Raw genomic sequence first — 14,203 nt, forward strand, 5'->3', positions numbered from 1 at the left:
CTAAAGCTGAGTTGTGGTTGTCCTCTGTGGAAACCATATTCAATTACATGAGATGTCCCGAGGAGCACAGAGTTCAGTGTGCTGCTTTTCTACTGAGGGACAGAGGCATTATCTGGTGGAGGACTACAATGCGCATGCTAGGTGGAGATGTGAGGCAGATTACCTGGGATCAGTTTAAAGACTGCTTCTATACCAAGTTTTTCTCGGCTAACCTTAGAGACGCCAAAAGCCAGGAATTCTTGGAGTTGAAGCAAGGACATATGACAGTCGAGGAGTACGACCAGGAGTTTGATATGCTGTCACGTTTTGCCCCTGAACTTGTTGGTAATGATCAGGCTAGAGCTGATAGGTTCGTCAAGGGATTGAGAGATGAGATTAGGGGCTTTGTGCGAGCACTAAAGCCCACTACCCAGGCTGAAGCGCTGCGTCTGGCAGTGGATATGAGCATTGGGAAGGATGAAATACGGCCAAGGAGCTTTGATAAGGGATCGTCGTCTGGTCAAAAGAGGAAAGCAGAGTAGAGAACTGTGGGAGTTCCTCAGAGGAACTTGAGACCAGGGGATCCTTTTCGCAGTTTCCAGCAGAGTTCTGGCGGGGCAGGAGACACTACTCGAGAGAAGCCATTATGCAATACGTGTGGGAAACGCCACATGGGTCGTTGTTTGATGGGAACGAGAGTCTGTTATAAGTGCAAGCAAGAGGGACACATGGCTGATAGGTGTCCCTTGAGATCTACTGGGGCTGGACAGAGCAGTCAGGGAGAGAGACCTCCACAGCGGGGTACAATCTTTGCCACTAATAGATCAGAGGCAGAGAAGGCCGGCACAGTGGTGACAGGTACATTACCAATGTTAGGGCATTTTGCCTTGACCTTGTTTGACTCGGGATCTTCTCATTCATTTATTTCACCGCTTTTTGTGACGCATGCATGCTTAGAGGTGGAACCCTTAGATTATGTTTTGTCAGTGTCTACACCGTCTGGAGAAATTATGTTGTCTAAGGAAAAGATTAAAGCATGTGAAATTGAGATAGCTGGTCGTGTGCTGGACGTAACCTTGTTGGTACTAGATATGCGTGACTTTGATGTAATTTTAGGTATGGATTGACTAGCTACTAATCATGCTAGTATTGATTGTTCTCGTAAGGAAGTTGTGTTCAGTCCCCCTACTGCATCTAGCTTTAAATTCAAGGGGGTGGGAACAGTAGTACTGCCTAAAGTAATCTCAGCTATGAAAGCTAGTAAACTGCTCAACCAGGGTACTTGGAGTATTTTGGCAAGTGTGGTGGATACTAGGGAAGATGAGACTTCTTTAACTTCAGAACCTGTGGTAAGAGAATACCCAGATGTGTTTCCAAAAGATCTTCCAGGACTACCGCCACATAGAGAGGTTGATTTTGCCATTGAGTTGGAGCCAGACACTACTCCTATTTCTAGAGCCCCTTATAGGATGGCTCCTGCTGAGTTGAAAGAACTGAAGGTACAGTTACAGGAATTGCTTGACAAAGGCTTTATTCGACCTAGTGTGTCACCTTGGGGTGCACCAGTATTGTTTGTGAAGAAGAAGGATGGGTCGATGCGTCTTTGCATTGACTATAGAGAGTTGAATAAAGTAACAGTCAAGAACAGATATCCTTTACCAAGAATCGATGATTTGTTCGATCAGTTACAGGGAGCCACGGTGTTCTCTAAGATTGACTTACGGTCAGGTTATCACCAGTTGAGGATTAGAGACCGTGATATTCCTAAGACTGCTTTTCGTTCGAGGTATGGACATTATGAATTCATAGTAATGTCTTTTGGTTTGACTAATGCACCTGCTGTATTTATGGATTTGATGAACAGGGTGTTTAAGGATTTCTTAGACACTTTTGTGATAGTCTTCATTGATGATATTTTGGTTTATTCCAAGACTGAGGCCGAACATGAGGAACACTTACATAAGGTGTTAGAGACTCTTCGAGTCAATAAACTGTATGCTAAATTCTCTAAGTGCGAATTTTGGTTGAAGTAGGTGGAACGAAGATAAAAATTTACTAAATTTTCATTTTATTCATGTTTGCATTAGCATTGTGGACACGCTTCAAAACATTTGTTATAACATTTGGGTGGGGATGACCTAATTCTTGGGATTTATGTCCTAAAACTCATAAATTGTAAATATAATTCATTGACCATTATTTATTAATAAAATGTTGTTATTTCAATAAGCGTTATTGATTATATTATTCGTTTTGTCTTAATAACCTAAATTCAATAACTATCATCCTAATCTATTTGATGAGTCTTGAACAATATGTAGTATAGGGATAAGGCTGGGTACCTTATCTTGGTAACACTATGGATACAGCTCACTTTGTATTTGATACAAATGCAGTGATAAAACGTGTTTGCGTAGGTGAAATGCGAGTGAAGGGTAATATGCAATGAGTTTGCATAAGACCGAATCATGAAATAGTAACCGCTAGATGTAACTCCGTTAACTAGTTAGCTTTCCATTTTATTAGGATGACAAAAGTAACTTAGTCTTAATCCTGAGTGTATTATGAACTCTTGTTTGTGAGGGATTATCCTTTGATCTGTACGGGTGAGAGTGGTTAGATTGTCGACTCAATATGCTTATCATTTTGGGGACAAGACCAAATAGGGAGCTGGAAACATAATCACACAATATGGATTCACCCTTTCCTGACTTTAGGGTAAGTATATGAATATTCTCTTAAATAGTGTCTCCGGGACTTGAACAAAGGAGCTTACCCTCTTTATGGTATGAGAGGGGTTTATGTTTATTGGTTGGACCATAAAAAAATTGTTCATTAGAGGAGCACTGATATTTAAGGACTAGAAGTAACCTAGGGGCAAAACTGTAATTTGATCCAATTGGTGTTACGAACACTCGTGAATGACTAACTTACTGGTATTGGTCTATATCCGTGGACATAGAAATATATCTACAGTAAGAAGAGTTCAACTGTGAGTCTTTAGTGAAGTGTACACACACAGTTAACAAATTAATTGGTTTAAATGAATTTTTTATTAAATATGATTTAATTAATTAGTTAATTTCATATTTCTATTAATTTGATATTTTAAATTAATAGAATCTCATGATTCTCTCCAACCTTCTGAAGGAGAGAGAGTTATAAATACGCAAAAGAAAACAAGTTTTTCAACCTAAGCTTTTGTCTCTCTGCAAATCCTATCAGAGATTCTATGAAAAACTTTTTCACATTTCAATTGGTTCTCACAAACCAATCTCATCCCAGATGATAGGAAAGTCTCTGATGGTGACGTCAACGAGACTATATTACTCTATTATGTAATTCTCTAATCTATAATTTGTTTAATTATGTTTAACCTTAGTTTAAATTATAAGAAAATTTGTTTCTGTACATAATTTTAAGTTCCTAATTAAATTTGAAAATGTCTTTGCAAAATCTTTTGCTGACAATGACTTTAATCTCTTCACTAATCTCCTATGCCATATATCAATAGGATTCATATGATAATTGGACAAGACGTACAATAGTTAAAATATTAGTGCTAGTGTTGGTTTCAGACTTCAAACCATCATTTAACTGTCCTTGGAGAAGTATTTGTCCAGTTCCTTCATCCTTCTCATAACATAGGTTAGGGCGAAATTCAAAGAGACATGAAGTAAATTTTAAGTGCTAAAGATTTAGATAGAACAAATAATGATGAATTCAATTGGAATGAACCACAATGAAGTATTGGCAAACCTAAATATGATTAACCAAATTTTGAATCAAGAACAATAGAAAACAAACATATTCCAATAATTCAACATGAATTTCATGCTCTGATACCACTTGTTGGCATAAATACTTTAAATCTATATAATAGATTAACCCAAGATCATTTATGTCAAATTGTTAAGAATAAGTTATATACCAGGTTTCATTGATGATGGCTATAAAATGGTGATTGTCTGATGGCTACAAAATGACTATTGTCTTCCTCAACTAAAACCCCTTAGTGAGATCTTTCTCTTGATGAGATACAAGAAAGACTCGGTGCTTATTGTTTTGATATATTGGGAACCATAGCCCTAAGTCGCTTTATATACTAATTCAATTATGATCCCCATTAAACCTTAATCAATCCAGGAATAGACTTCTACTAATTTAATTCATACTCAATTAGAAATTTTAGATCTTAATTAAATATAACCCAATATGATAAATTATTAATTTGCATACATAGCCACACTTTAATTATACGTAACATTTAAATACGTCTAACAAATAACATACTCCTAACGACTTCAATGAAGTAGGTTTAAGATTATTAACACAGTAGCCAACTAAGTTTTAGAGTTATATTAGGATATTGGGTAGGTAAAGTTCTACTATGAACTCTTTTAATTAACTGATCTTAGTAATTGTTGTATATTAGTCTGAGAATCTTGGAAACTTTCTACTTATAGTTCTAGATTGATGGAAGTGTTTGAATAGCTAGAGATTTAAGTTTGTTTTGTGAACCTATCTCCTAAATAATCCTTTTTTTTAAATAAGAAGATTAACACATTATTATTATTATTTAACATACTTACTTTTTTCTCCTCATGAGGTGACTAAGTTCAACAGCTCATTCATTTGAAATAGAATACTAAAGAAAAAGTGCCAATATTTTTGTAGTAATAAAAGAAAAATGCAACCATAAAGTCAAACTATTCTCATGCATTACATTACATAATATATAAATATGATATTAATCTCAAGTCTTTAAATATATTAATCAGTAATCTGAAGACTGAGGCAAATAGAAATTACCCGCCGGGGACTCAAAATCACCGGCGCCGACGTCGGAAACCGTCGGCATCGAACCCAACATCGGATTATATATATAATCACTGCTCGAATCAAATCCCAAACACGACCCGATTCCAATTGATGATTGATCAAAGCATTCAAATCCAACGTTCTGCGATTCCATCACACCGTAATTATTATAATCACAATCCACCGATTCCGAGGAAATCGCCGGGAGAAATGGCGGAAGCTCAGCGCTGGCGTCGTAATCGCCGGAGATGATTCCGGAAAGGGAGTCTCCGGCGGGGGGAATTGGTGGAGAAGAGAGGGAGGAGTGGGTGGAAGCAGAGGAAGAAAACAGAGGAGGCTGATTGGGGTGGTGAATGGAGGCAGAGTAGAGTGGGGGAGGAGGGGGCGGAGAGTCGGAGTAGAGGAAGTTGGTGCGAGCGAGGGAGCCGCGGAGGGAGCGGGCAGCACGGTCGTAGGCAATGGCGGCGTCCTCGGCGGTGTCGAAGGTGCCGAGCCAATGACGCTCTTTGGTGGAAGGATCTCTGATCTCGGCGGCATATCGACCCCAGGGTCGTCGACGGACTCCGAGGAAACGGTGGGGCGTAGATTCTGCGGGGGGCGGGGGTGGTGCTTTCTTTTGGGTTTGGAGGGCGATGGACTCATTTGTGTAAGAGAAGAAGAAGGTTTTAATGTGTTTGGTTTGCTGAGAGTTGAAGTTGCATGAATGATGTGGGGGTTTATATATACACAAAGGTCAATTAAGCATCGCATCTTGTGAGTTTTTCTTCTTTCCTTTTGTATTTCTTATAATGTTGTAGTTTTATCACAACTTACAACAATTCTCTTTTCTTCATTTTACTCATATATATATATATAAATCTTTAATGTGGAAGCATAATCAACCGACTTCAATCAAATAAATCTTTTTTTTCTCCAAAATTTAAATTTAAATCTATCCCATCTTCCTATACTTTATTTATTTATTTCAAATAAAAATCTTGAAGTAAATTAGATGAACCACGTGGAGTAGACTAAAAAGAATATAAAACTAACATATTAATGTTAACATCCATCACAAAGTAATATAAACTAGAAAAATAAAGTCAGTACAAAACATTTATAAAATAAACTCTACGAAACTACGTATAAATATTCCAACGTAATGAATAACAAAGCCCTCAAAGAAGAAGAAAGAAAGAAAAAAGCATTTAAATGAATCACAAAATACTCCAAACTTGATACACTAAAACAAAGTGACTTTTTTTTGTTTTTTAATAAAATATCAATTTATCATCTAGTCGTCACTTAAAAATTAAAACTCTAGATTATTTAGAATGGAAACTAAAAGACATTTTGAAAGTTGAAGAACTAAGCACATAAAAAAAATTTAAGTTCAAAAAAAAAAAAAAAAAAACGAAGATAAAAATTTACTATATATTTTGTATGTTATTATAAAATGTAAATATTTTATTAAAATTACCATTTTTTACCGTATATATAAACCCTTAACTTTAGTTTTTAAAAAATAAAATACTCCAATCAAATATTGTAGAGGGTGATAAAATTGCAACTTTTAAAACAATATTGGTATTTTTAGATGAAGGTAAGTATTTTTATACTTTTTTTTTAGTACTCCTTGATTTGAAACAAAAATAGTCTCTAGAGTTCAATAAGTATTTATTTTGGATATTTTTAAAAATAATAAAATATTTAAACTATTTTTTCCAAAAATCCATCTCTCTTTTTTAGTTATATTTTGTAAATATTTTTTTGTGCTATTTATCGCCACAACGCTCCTAATTATTATTTTATAAGAATTTAAATGGAAATTTGTCAAAAATGAGAAATTTGACAAAATATTTACAAAATGTAGCAAAATTTTAGGTTTTGTCCATGATAGACATTGATAGACAATAATAAAAATTTATCAGTATCTATTAATAGAATCTAAAATTTTACTTTACATTTTATAAATGTTTAAGTTTATTTTACTATATTTAAAAATGTTACTCTTTCAAAATTTTATTAACATTTAGATAAAGAAAAGTAAATATATATTGGAAGGAACTTAATTACCTCCTTAGTAACTCTTTTCTTAGAAAAATATGGTTAAATTTTCAGCTTACACTGTATATGTTAAATATACAATTGTCCAAGACTAATCATTATACTTTTAATGGTTAACAAAAGTTGTCCATATTATAGTTTATTGCATTAAATATATAGTGATCGTGACAATTATACCATTAAATAAAAAGATTAAATTTTCAAATTTATATAAATGTTAACCTTGAATTCTCACACTTAAGTAAAAAAGAATAAGAAACTATAACTATAATAATTAGTGTGCATAAGTTTCAACATTCAATATTTTTATCAATTCAATGACTCAAATTTAGCATATGTTAGAAAGTTGAGAATCATATTTTTATCCTTCAAAATTTGAAGCATTATTAATTTTGATATAAGAAAATAATTTTAAAAGGGACATTTTTAAATATATAATTTAATAGAGTAAAATATTAACAAAAATTTAAGATTTTATCAATAATAGATAGAAATTTTATCGTAAAATTTTTTTGTTGTATTTTATGAATATTTTCAACCATTTAACATTTACTATCATAAATTTTTTATTTAAAAACAGAAAATTAAAATAAAAGAAACTCAATTATAAGACTAAAATATTAATTGAACATATAAAAAAAACTTATTATTTTAGTAATAATAATGAATAGTAAATTAAGAAAGAGAGCACATTTTTGTTAGCCATACGTGTCATTATCCACAAAAACTCAGAATTCAAGTCTTCAGGGGAACCTATACCATTGAGCTATGTATAAAATTGAGAAATATATTTATGTATGTATTAAAATGTTGTATTCTTTTTTTAAAAATACACGTGTTAACTAAGTTTTAACATGTTAAAATATATGTATATATAACTTTAAGATTAAATAATATAAAATTGAAAACTATAGGGTTATAATAATATAATGAAAAGAAATGGTAGGGGGTGCTTGAGTTAGGTATAAATGTTTTTTAAAAAATAAGAATAATATATATTATATAGTTTAGGTGTAGGCATGCATGCATGTGCTTCCATTTTGACTGATGAGACAAAAGTGCAAAATGAATTCAGCAATCATATGCTCCACGCACTCTTCTCTTACTTCCATGCTTTCTTCTTCTTCTTCTTCTTTTTTTTCTTTTCATTCTTTTTTGAATTATTAGTGTTTGTTTGTGTGTGTATATATATATATTATTGGTTATATTTTAAACTAAAAGAAACAGTTTCTATATTTTCTAGATTCTCCAAGTAAAAGAAATAGTTAACTTCGATGATTTACTTCGTGGGTGTTGAAGGCATATACTAAATCATAATAACTTACCTTCTTGAGTGTGATTAAACCTAAACTTTAGTTTTCTAAGTGTTATTTAACTTAAATAATATATGTGATTTGTATTGAGTATTTGAGTGTGATCTACATCCATGTTAGAATTAAATACAAATAAAATTTCTCTCTCTATTCTTTTGTAAAGTCAATCTAAAAAAGATAAAAATTTGTGTGTGTCTTAATTCTATGTAGATGGGTTGCATGTGAATCAATCAAAAAGACATATATAGAGACAAAAGGGTTTCTTTTTAAGAAAACGATGAGTAGCTAATTGATCATAGCCATATTATAATAATTCAAACTTCAAATTTGCATTACATTCACACTTTGACCAAATGTCCTTTATAATTACATTAAGCCTTACTACACTGTGTCTAATATTATGTATTAATATTCTCCGATTTACTCCTTCATTTTTAGTGAATATTAAAATTGAGTTATCATATATTTACTACCTATATCTTAGATTTTAAATATTGATATCAATAAAAATATCACGGTCCTAGTTAGGTTCTATGAAAATATAAATGAAAATGTTGGTGTCAAAATACTATAAGATTTTGTGGAAATTGCTATAACTAGATAAAGTTAAATATAGACTATAAACCAACTATTTTTAATCATCATTTTTATGGAGGTAAAATTTTGATCAAAGGAAAAAGTTTTCGACCTCTACGTGATAACAATGGTAAATTTATAATTTAGGAAAGAGATGACTTTATGCCTAAGTTTCATAAGAGAACTAAATAATAGTGAAAAAGACAAAAGTTCTTAAGTACTTAAATATGAAGTCATAATCTCGTATTTATAGGAGAATTGATTAATGTTTATCTTAGTTCAACTAGCTAGAACTAGGAATCAAATAAATTAGGTTATCTTGCAAGCTAAATGGATTAGGATATGTCCACCGTTCATCAAATTTTGAGGCTTCATCTCAACTTCATTCTTGGTCGAAGTCGATGTTTAGAAGGTTGGTTTGAGCTATCTAAACCATCCTTTTCTCAAGGTCCAAAGAAGTTATAGGAAGCACCATTCTACAAACAAATTAAAAGGTCGGCCTTGACCTTATCCTTGATCGAGGCCATGGTAGATTGGGCTACATTGGCTAAAAGCCTGGTCTATTTACTATTGTTTTTTGGCTCGATAACTTCCTAAGTGAGTTTTTGGAGTGTAGGAAAAGGTCTGCAATACTGCTTGAAAGACTGGGGAAGCAGAAGATTGATGTTCTATATTCTGGTTTGCTTATTAGTATTTTGTTGTTCGGAATTTTGGATTAGGAGGTTTTGTTTGTTTGATGTTTGTGAATTATATGTAACGTGACTCATTTTCTGAGGTTCACGGTTTGCTTATGTTGTAAGTTGTGTTTGAATTATCAATATAATAGAAACACTACATCAGTGTTCTATCAGGATGTCATCCTTGGAATGCAATGGCTGCACACGTTGGGGTAACTGAAGTGGATTGGCGGAAACTCACTTTATCTTTCATACAAAATGAAAAGAATGTTGTTATAAGGGGTGACCCGAGTTTGACAAAGACTAGAGTGAGTCTATAACACATGATGGAGACATGGACACCATCTGATTAAGGTTTCTTGACAAAATGTTGAGCTATGGAGGGAGGAATGACATTTACCGAACTATATGGAATTGATGATGTTCCTACATTTCAAGAGTTACTACCAGCAGACAATTTTGGCTATCCTAAAAATCCAGCAACAAAGAAGTGGGAAGTGCTTGTTAGTTGGAAAGGAATACCACCTCATGAGGCTACATGGGAGAACTGTGATGATTTTACACAAAAGCTTCCTCATTTCCCACCTTGAGAACAATGTGTCTTTGGAGAGGGAGAGTAATGATAGACCACCAATTGCAATACAATATAGCAGAAGAAAGACAAGTGGAATTGCACATGCACAGGTGATGGAATTGGAGGAAGTGGAAACCACCTTAGTGGGGACAACAGTTAGTTATAGGGGGAGGTTAAAAGGGAGAGATGGAAGGAAAGATGGGGGTTGGTTAATCAGTTTCTGGAAGTGGAGGGGCTGTATTTTCTGGAGAGCAGAATTACAGAAGTTGTTCAGTTACTTTAATCTTAGAAAGTGTTTTCCATTATCCTAAACTACTTTTGATGTTTGAATGTTTTATTTTATACTTGGTTATTGTCTGTAATAGTACTTGTTTGTTCGATGTTTTAAAGACTAGTTTGAGTATTGTATTCTGTAATAGTTTGGTTGCTTAATGAACAAATAAGAACCATTACTTGGTGTTCCATCAGCTTCTCAATCAAGCATACACATCTCAATAAGGTATTATACATGCAATCAAACAATCACAACATACATACCATTTACTCAAAACGACCTAAAACATGCTCAAAACGACCTAAAACGTGCTCAAAACGTGTCTAACTTTCACTGCAACTTTCAAAACAACCTAAAAAAGCTTACGTGCAGGTTCGTAACTCATAACCTACAAAAAAAGTTCAAATATCGTGAAAAAAGCACTACAAGACCCAAAATGGCAACCAAGTGTGTAAGTGCAACAAACTTAGTTCAAACCAACCTAAAACGTGCTCAAAACGTGTCTAGGTATTACTTGAGTTTTCAAAACGACCTAGCAAATCCTAAGGGTAAGTTCGTAACTCATAATCTACCAAAAAGGTTGAAAAAAGCATTTCAAGACCAAAAGTGACAACCATGTGTGTAAGAGCAACAAACTCAATCTAACCTAAAATGTATTCAAAACGTGTGTAAGTATCACTTGAATTTTCAAAACGACCCAGCAATGCTTAACTGTAAGTTTGTAACTCACAACGTACCAAAATTTCAAAAAGTGTGAAAAAAGTACTTCAAGACCCAACATGTCAATCAAATGTGTTTAAAACTTAGTGTCAAACCAACCTAAAACGAGTTAAAAACGTGTCTAAGTATCACTTGAACATTTAAAATGTCCTAAAACAGCTTACGTGTAGGTTCGTAACTCATAACCTACGAAAAAAGTTCAAATATTGTGTAAAAAGCACTACAAGACCCAAAATGGCAACCAAGTGTGTAAGTGCAACAAACTTAGTTCAAACCAACCTAAAATGTGCTCAAAAACGTGTCTAGGTATTACTTGAGTTTTCAAAACGACCTAGCAAATCCTAAGTGTAAGTTTGAAACTCATAATCTACCAAAAATGTTGAAAAAAGCATTTCAAGACCAAAAATGACAACCAAGTGTAACAAACTCAATCTAACCTAAAATGTATTCAAAACGTGTGTAAGTATCACTTGAATTTTCAAAACGACCCAGCAATGCTTAAGTGTAAGTTTGTAACTCACAACCTACCAAAATTTCAAAAAGTGTGAAAAAAGTACTTCAAGACCCAACATGTCAATCAAACGTGTGTAAAACTTAGTTTCAAACCAACCTAAAACGAGTTCAAAATGTGTCTAAGTATCACTTGAACTTTCAAAACGACCTAACAAATATTCAATACAAGTTCATAAGTCATAACCTAGCAAAAAGTTCAAAATTTTTAAAAAGACACTCCAAAACCCAAAATGTCAATTGTGTAACTGCAACGAACTTAGTTCTATACAAACCTAACAAGTATTCAAAACACGTATAAGTTTTCAAACAACCTAACAACGCTTAAGTGTAAGTTTATAACTCATAGCTTACCAAAAATTTCAAAAAGTGTGAAAAAAAATCTTTCAAGACTCAAAATGGCAACCATGGCTATATGTAAAACTAACTTAGTTTGTAACAACCTAAAAGGTGTTCAAAAAATGTTTAAGTATAACTAGAACTTTAAAAAACGACCTAATAATGCTTTAGTGTTACTTCATAACTCATAACCTACCAAAAAGTTCAAAAAATGTAGAAAAAGCACTCCAAAATCCAAAATGGCAACCAAGTGTGTAAGTGCAACAAACTTAGTCTCAACTTTAAAATTAGTGCGAGTTGGGAAATGTATTAACTCAAGCATGATGTACAAACTTGAAACGACTTAAATATTTATTCACCATCACATAAAAACAGTAATTAAATATAGATAACATGTGTAAATAAAGGGAGAACCACCTTTCTAGCAGTAGCTTTAGAGTAAGACCAAACACCATCCTCCTACTTGTAAATCTGCTCGATTGTCTACTTTGTTCTACACTCGTCATTTCACCGTCTCAGGCCATCCATTGAATTGGCCACCCAGCCTTGGCATACAAGAGTATGTCTCAACCTGTTAACAAATACCACTAAAACTAAGCAAGACAAGAAAAAAGTTTTCAAAAAATTACCTAACTTTTAGGTCTTCATGTGACCTTTAAGTTTTTTTGTCTTCTCCTTCAACTCTTTGACAGATTGCTGAAATTATGTGTTTCTGCAATGTGTACCAGAACATGAAAGATTCATTACGAAAATAAATATCATGAATACAAACCATGAAGAAATACAAAAAGCCTCTTCATTAAGCTGAAAATGAGTAGACAACAAAAAAGATAATACAAAGAAGCCCTAGGATCAGCTAGTGCACGTGGACATCTCATCTAGGTTGACACCCACTTAGCATTCTCACCATATCGAGACTTAAACCAAAAGACTAAACCAACGACAAGATTTAGAATAGATCATACAAACTGCCCAATAACTATACAACATAGATTTAAGACCACTAGAAATCCAAAAGAAATAAAATAAGAGTGCAGTAGTGGACTAAGAATTAAAAATGAAAGTCGGCCAATTATGACTTATATCTTGTATGGAGAAATCTTTGAAGTTTTTTGAAAGAGAGCATCAAGTAGAAGCATTGATTCTAGCCATTTCGACTCGAGTTGTCCAAGAGGAAGCTTTATTTTGAAATGTTAGTTGATTATGTTAAAACCAAATTTCTGGTAAAATGGCCTTTACTGCATTTAACCAAATCAATCTTGGTTTCTTCTTGAGAATGGGACATGAAATAAGCTGGACCACGTTCTCCTAAATCTATAGTCGAAAACCCAATTCAAATGAAGATAGCCAAGTAAGCCAAACCAACACTTCTTTGCATGTAAGCAGGAGAAGAAAATATGATGTAAATCTTCTAAAGCATGCAAACACAAGGGACAAACATGAGGAGATAAACTGAGAAAGGGAGGTTTCATTTGCAAAACTTCTGCACAGTTCATAGTCCATTTCGCATTCTCCAAAGCGTGATATTCACTCTGTTGGTGATATATAATTAAATTTGCCTTCAACCACAAGCTTAAGCTTTTGGATGAATTGGTGGTTTAATATGGTATCAGAGCAGGTGCTCCAGGGAGGTCATGTGTTCAAGCCCCTGCATTGTCGTTTCCTCCCCAATTAAAATCAATTTCCACTTGTTGGGCCTTTCAAATATTTCAAACCCAAAAGTGAGGTAAAATTTATTCCACTTGTTGGGCCTTTCAGATATTTCAAGCCCACAAGTGAGGGGGAGTGTTGGTGATATATAATTAAATTTGCCTTCAACCACAAGCTTAAGCTTTTGGATGAATTGGTGGTTTAATACACTCTTCTAGGGCTTTTTGTCTTCCAAATTGTCGAGTACTTTGTTTTCAAGACTGTGTTAGAACCTGTTTTCTGTAAATGTTTGGCTGATTAATAAATTAGTAGAACACACTATTTGGTGTTCTATCATTTTGGTATCGGAGAAATCGAATCTGTGAAGTTCTATTATCATGGCTCAAAAGCGAATTGAGGAAAAGTTGGAAATGGTAGATCAAGAAATATCCGGCATTCGAGCAGAATTACATGATCTGCCAACAATCAAGGAAAACATGTCATCTTTGGCGAAGAGTATTGAGAGGTTAGGAGTACAGGCTGAGAAGCAACAACAGCAACCAGAAACACTGTTGAAATATATTGAAGGAATGATCAAAGGGAAGACAACGATGGAAGAAGTACTAGAAGGATCATCAAGTGAAGTTGACAGCATGGTTGATGTCAGTTATTGGACGATGATGGGAGGAAAATCTGAGGAAAAACATACCAAGTTGGAGGGTGAAGATTCTGCGGGTGACCGAAG

General features: G+C 33.7%; 2 protein-coding genes across 2 annotated transcripts; one reads left to right on the top strand and one right to left on the bottom strand.

Annotated features, from left to right (window-relative positions):
* The first annotated feature begins 707 nt into the window (after positions 1-707).
* Positions 708-1,106, top strand: LOC116403923. The gene has a single exon (XM_031885869.1). It carries the CDS (start codon positions 708-710, stop codon positions 1,104-1,106), a length of 399 nt encoding a protein of 132 aa, XP_031741729.1.
* A 3,650-nt stretch (positions 1,107-4,756) lies between these two features.
* Positions 4,757-9,262, bottom strand: LOC101210140 (ethylene-responsive transcription factor LEP-like). Its single transcript, XM_004151348.2, has 2 exons — positions 9,242-9,262; positions 4,757-5,482 (listed from the first exon to the last, which is right to left on the bottom strand). The coding sequence occupies exons 1-2, from the start codon at positions 9,260-9,262 to the stop codon at positions 4,757-4,759; spliced, it is 747 nt and encodes a 248-aa protein (XP_004151396.2).
* Between the last annotated feature and the right edge of the window lie 4,941 nt (positions 9,263-14,203).

The sequence above is a fragment of the Cucumis sativus genome, chromosome 5 (genome assembly GCF_000004075.3).
Source record: "Cucumis sativus cultivar 9930 chromosome 5, Cucumber_9930_V3, whole genome shotgun sequence".
In the NCBI taxonomy this organism is placed as follows: domain Eukaryota; kingdom Viridiplantae; phylum Streptophyta; class Magnoliopsida; order Cucurbitales; family Cucurbitaceae; genus Cucumis; species Cucumis sativus.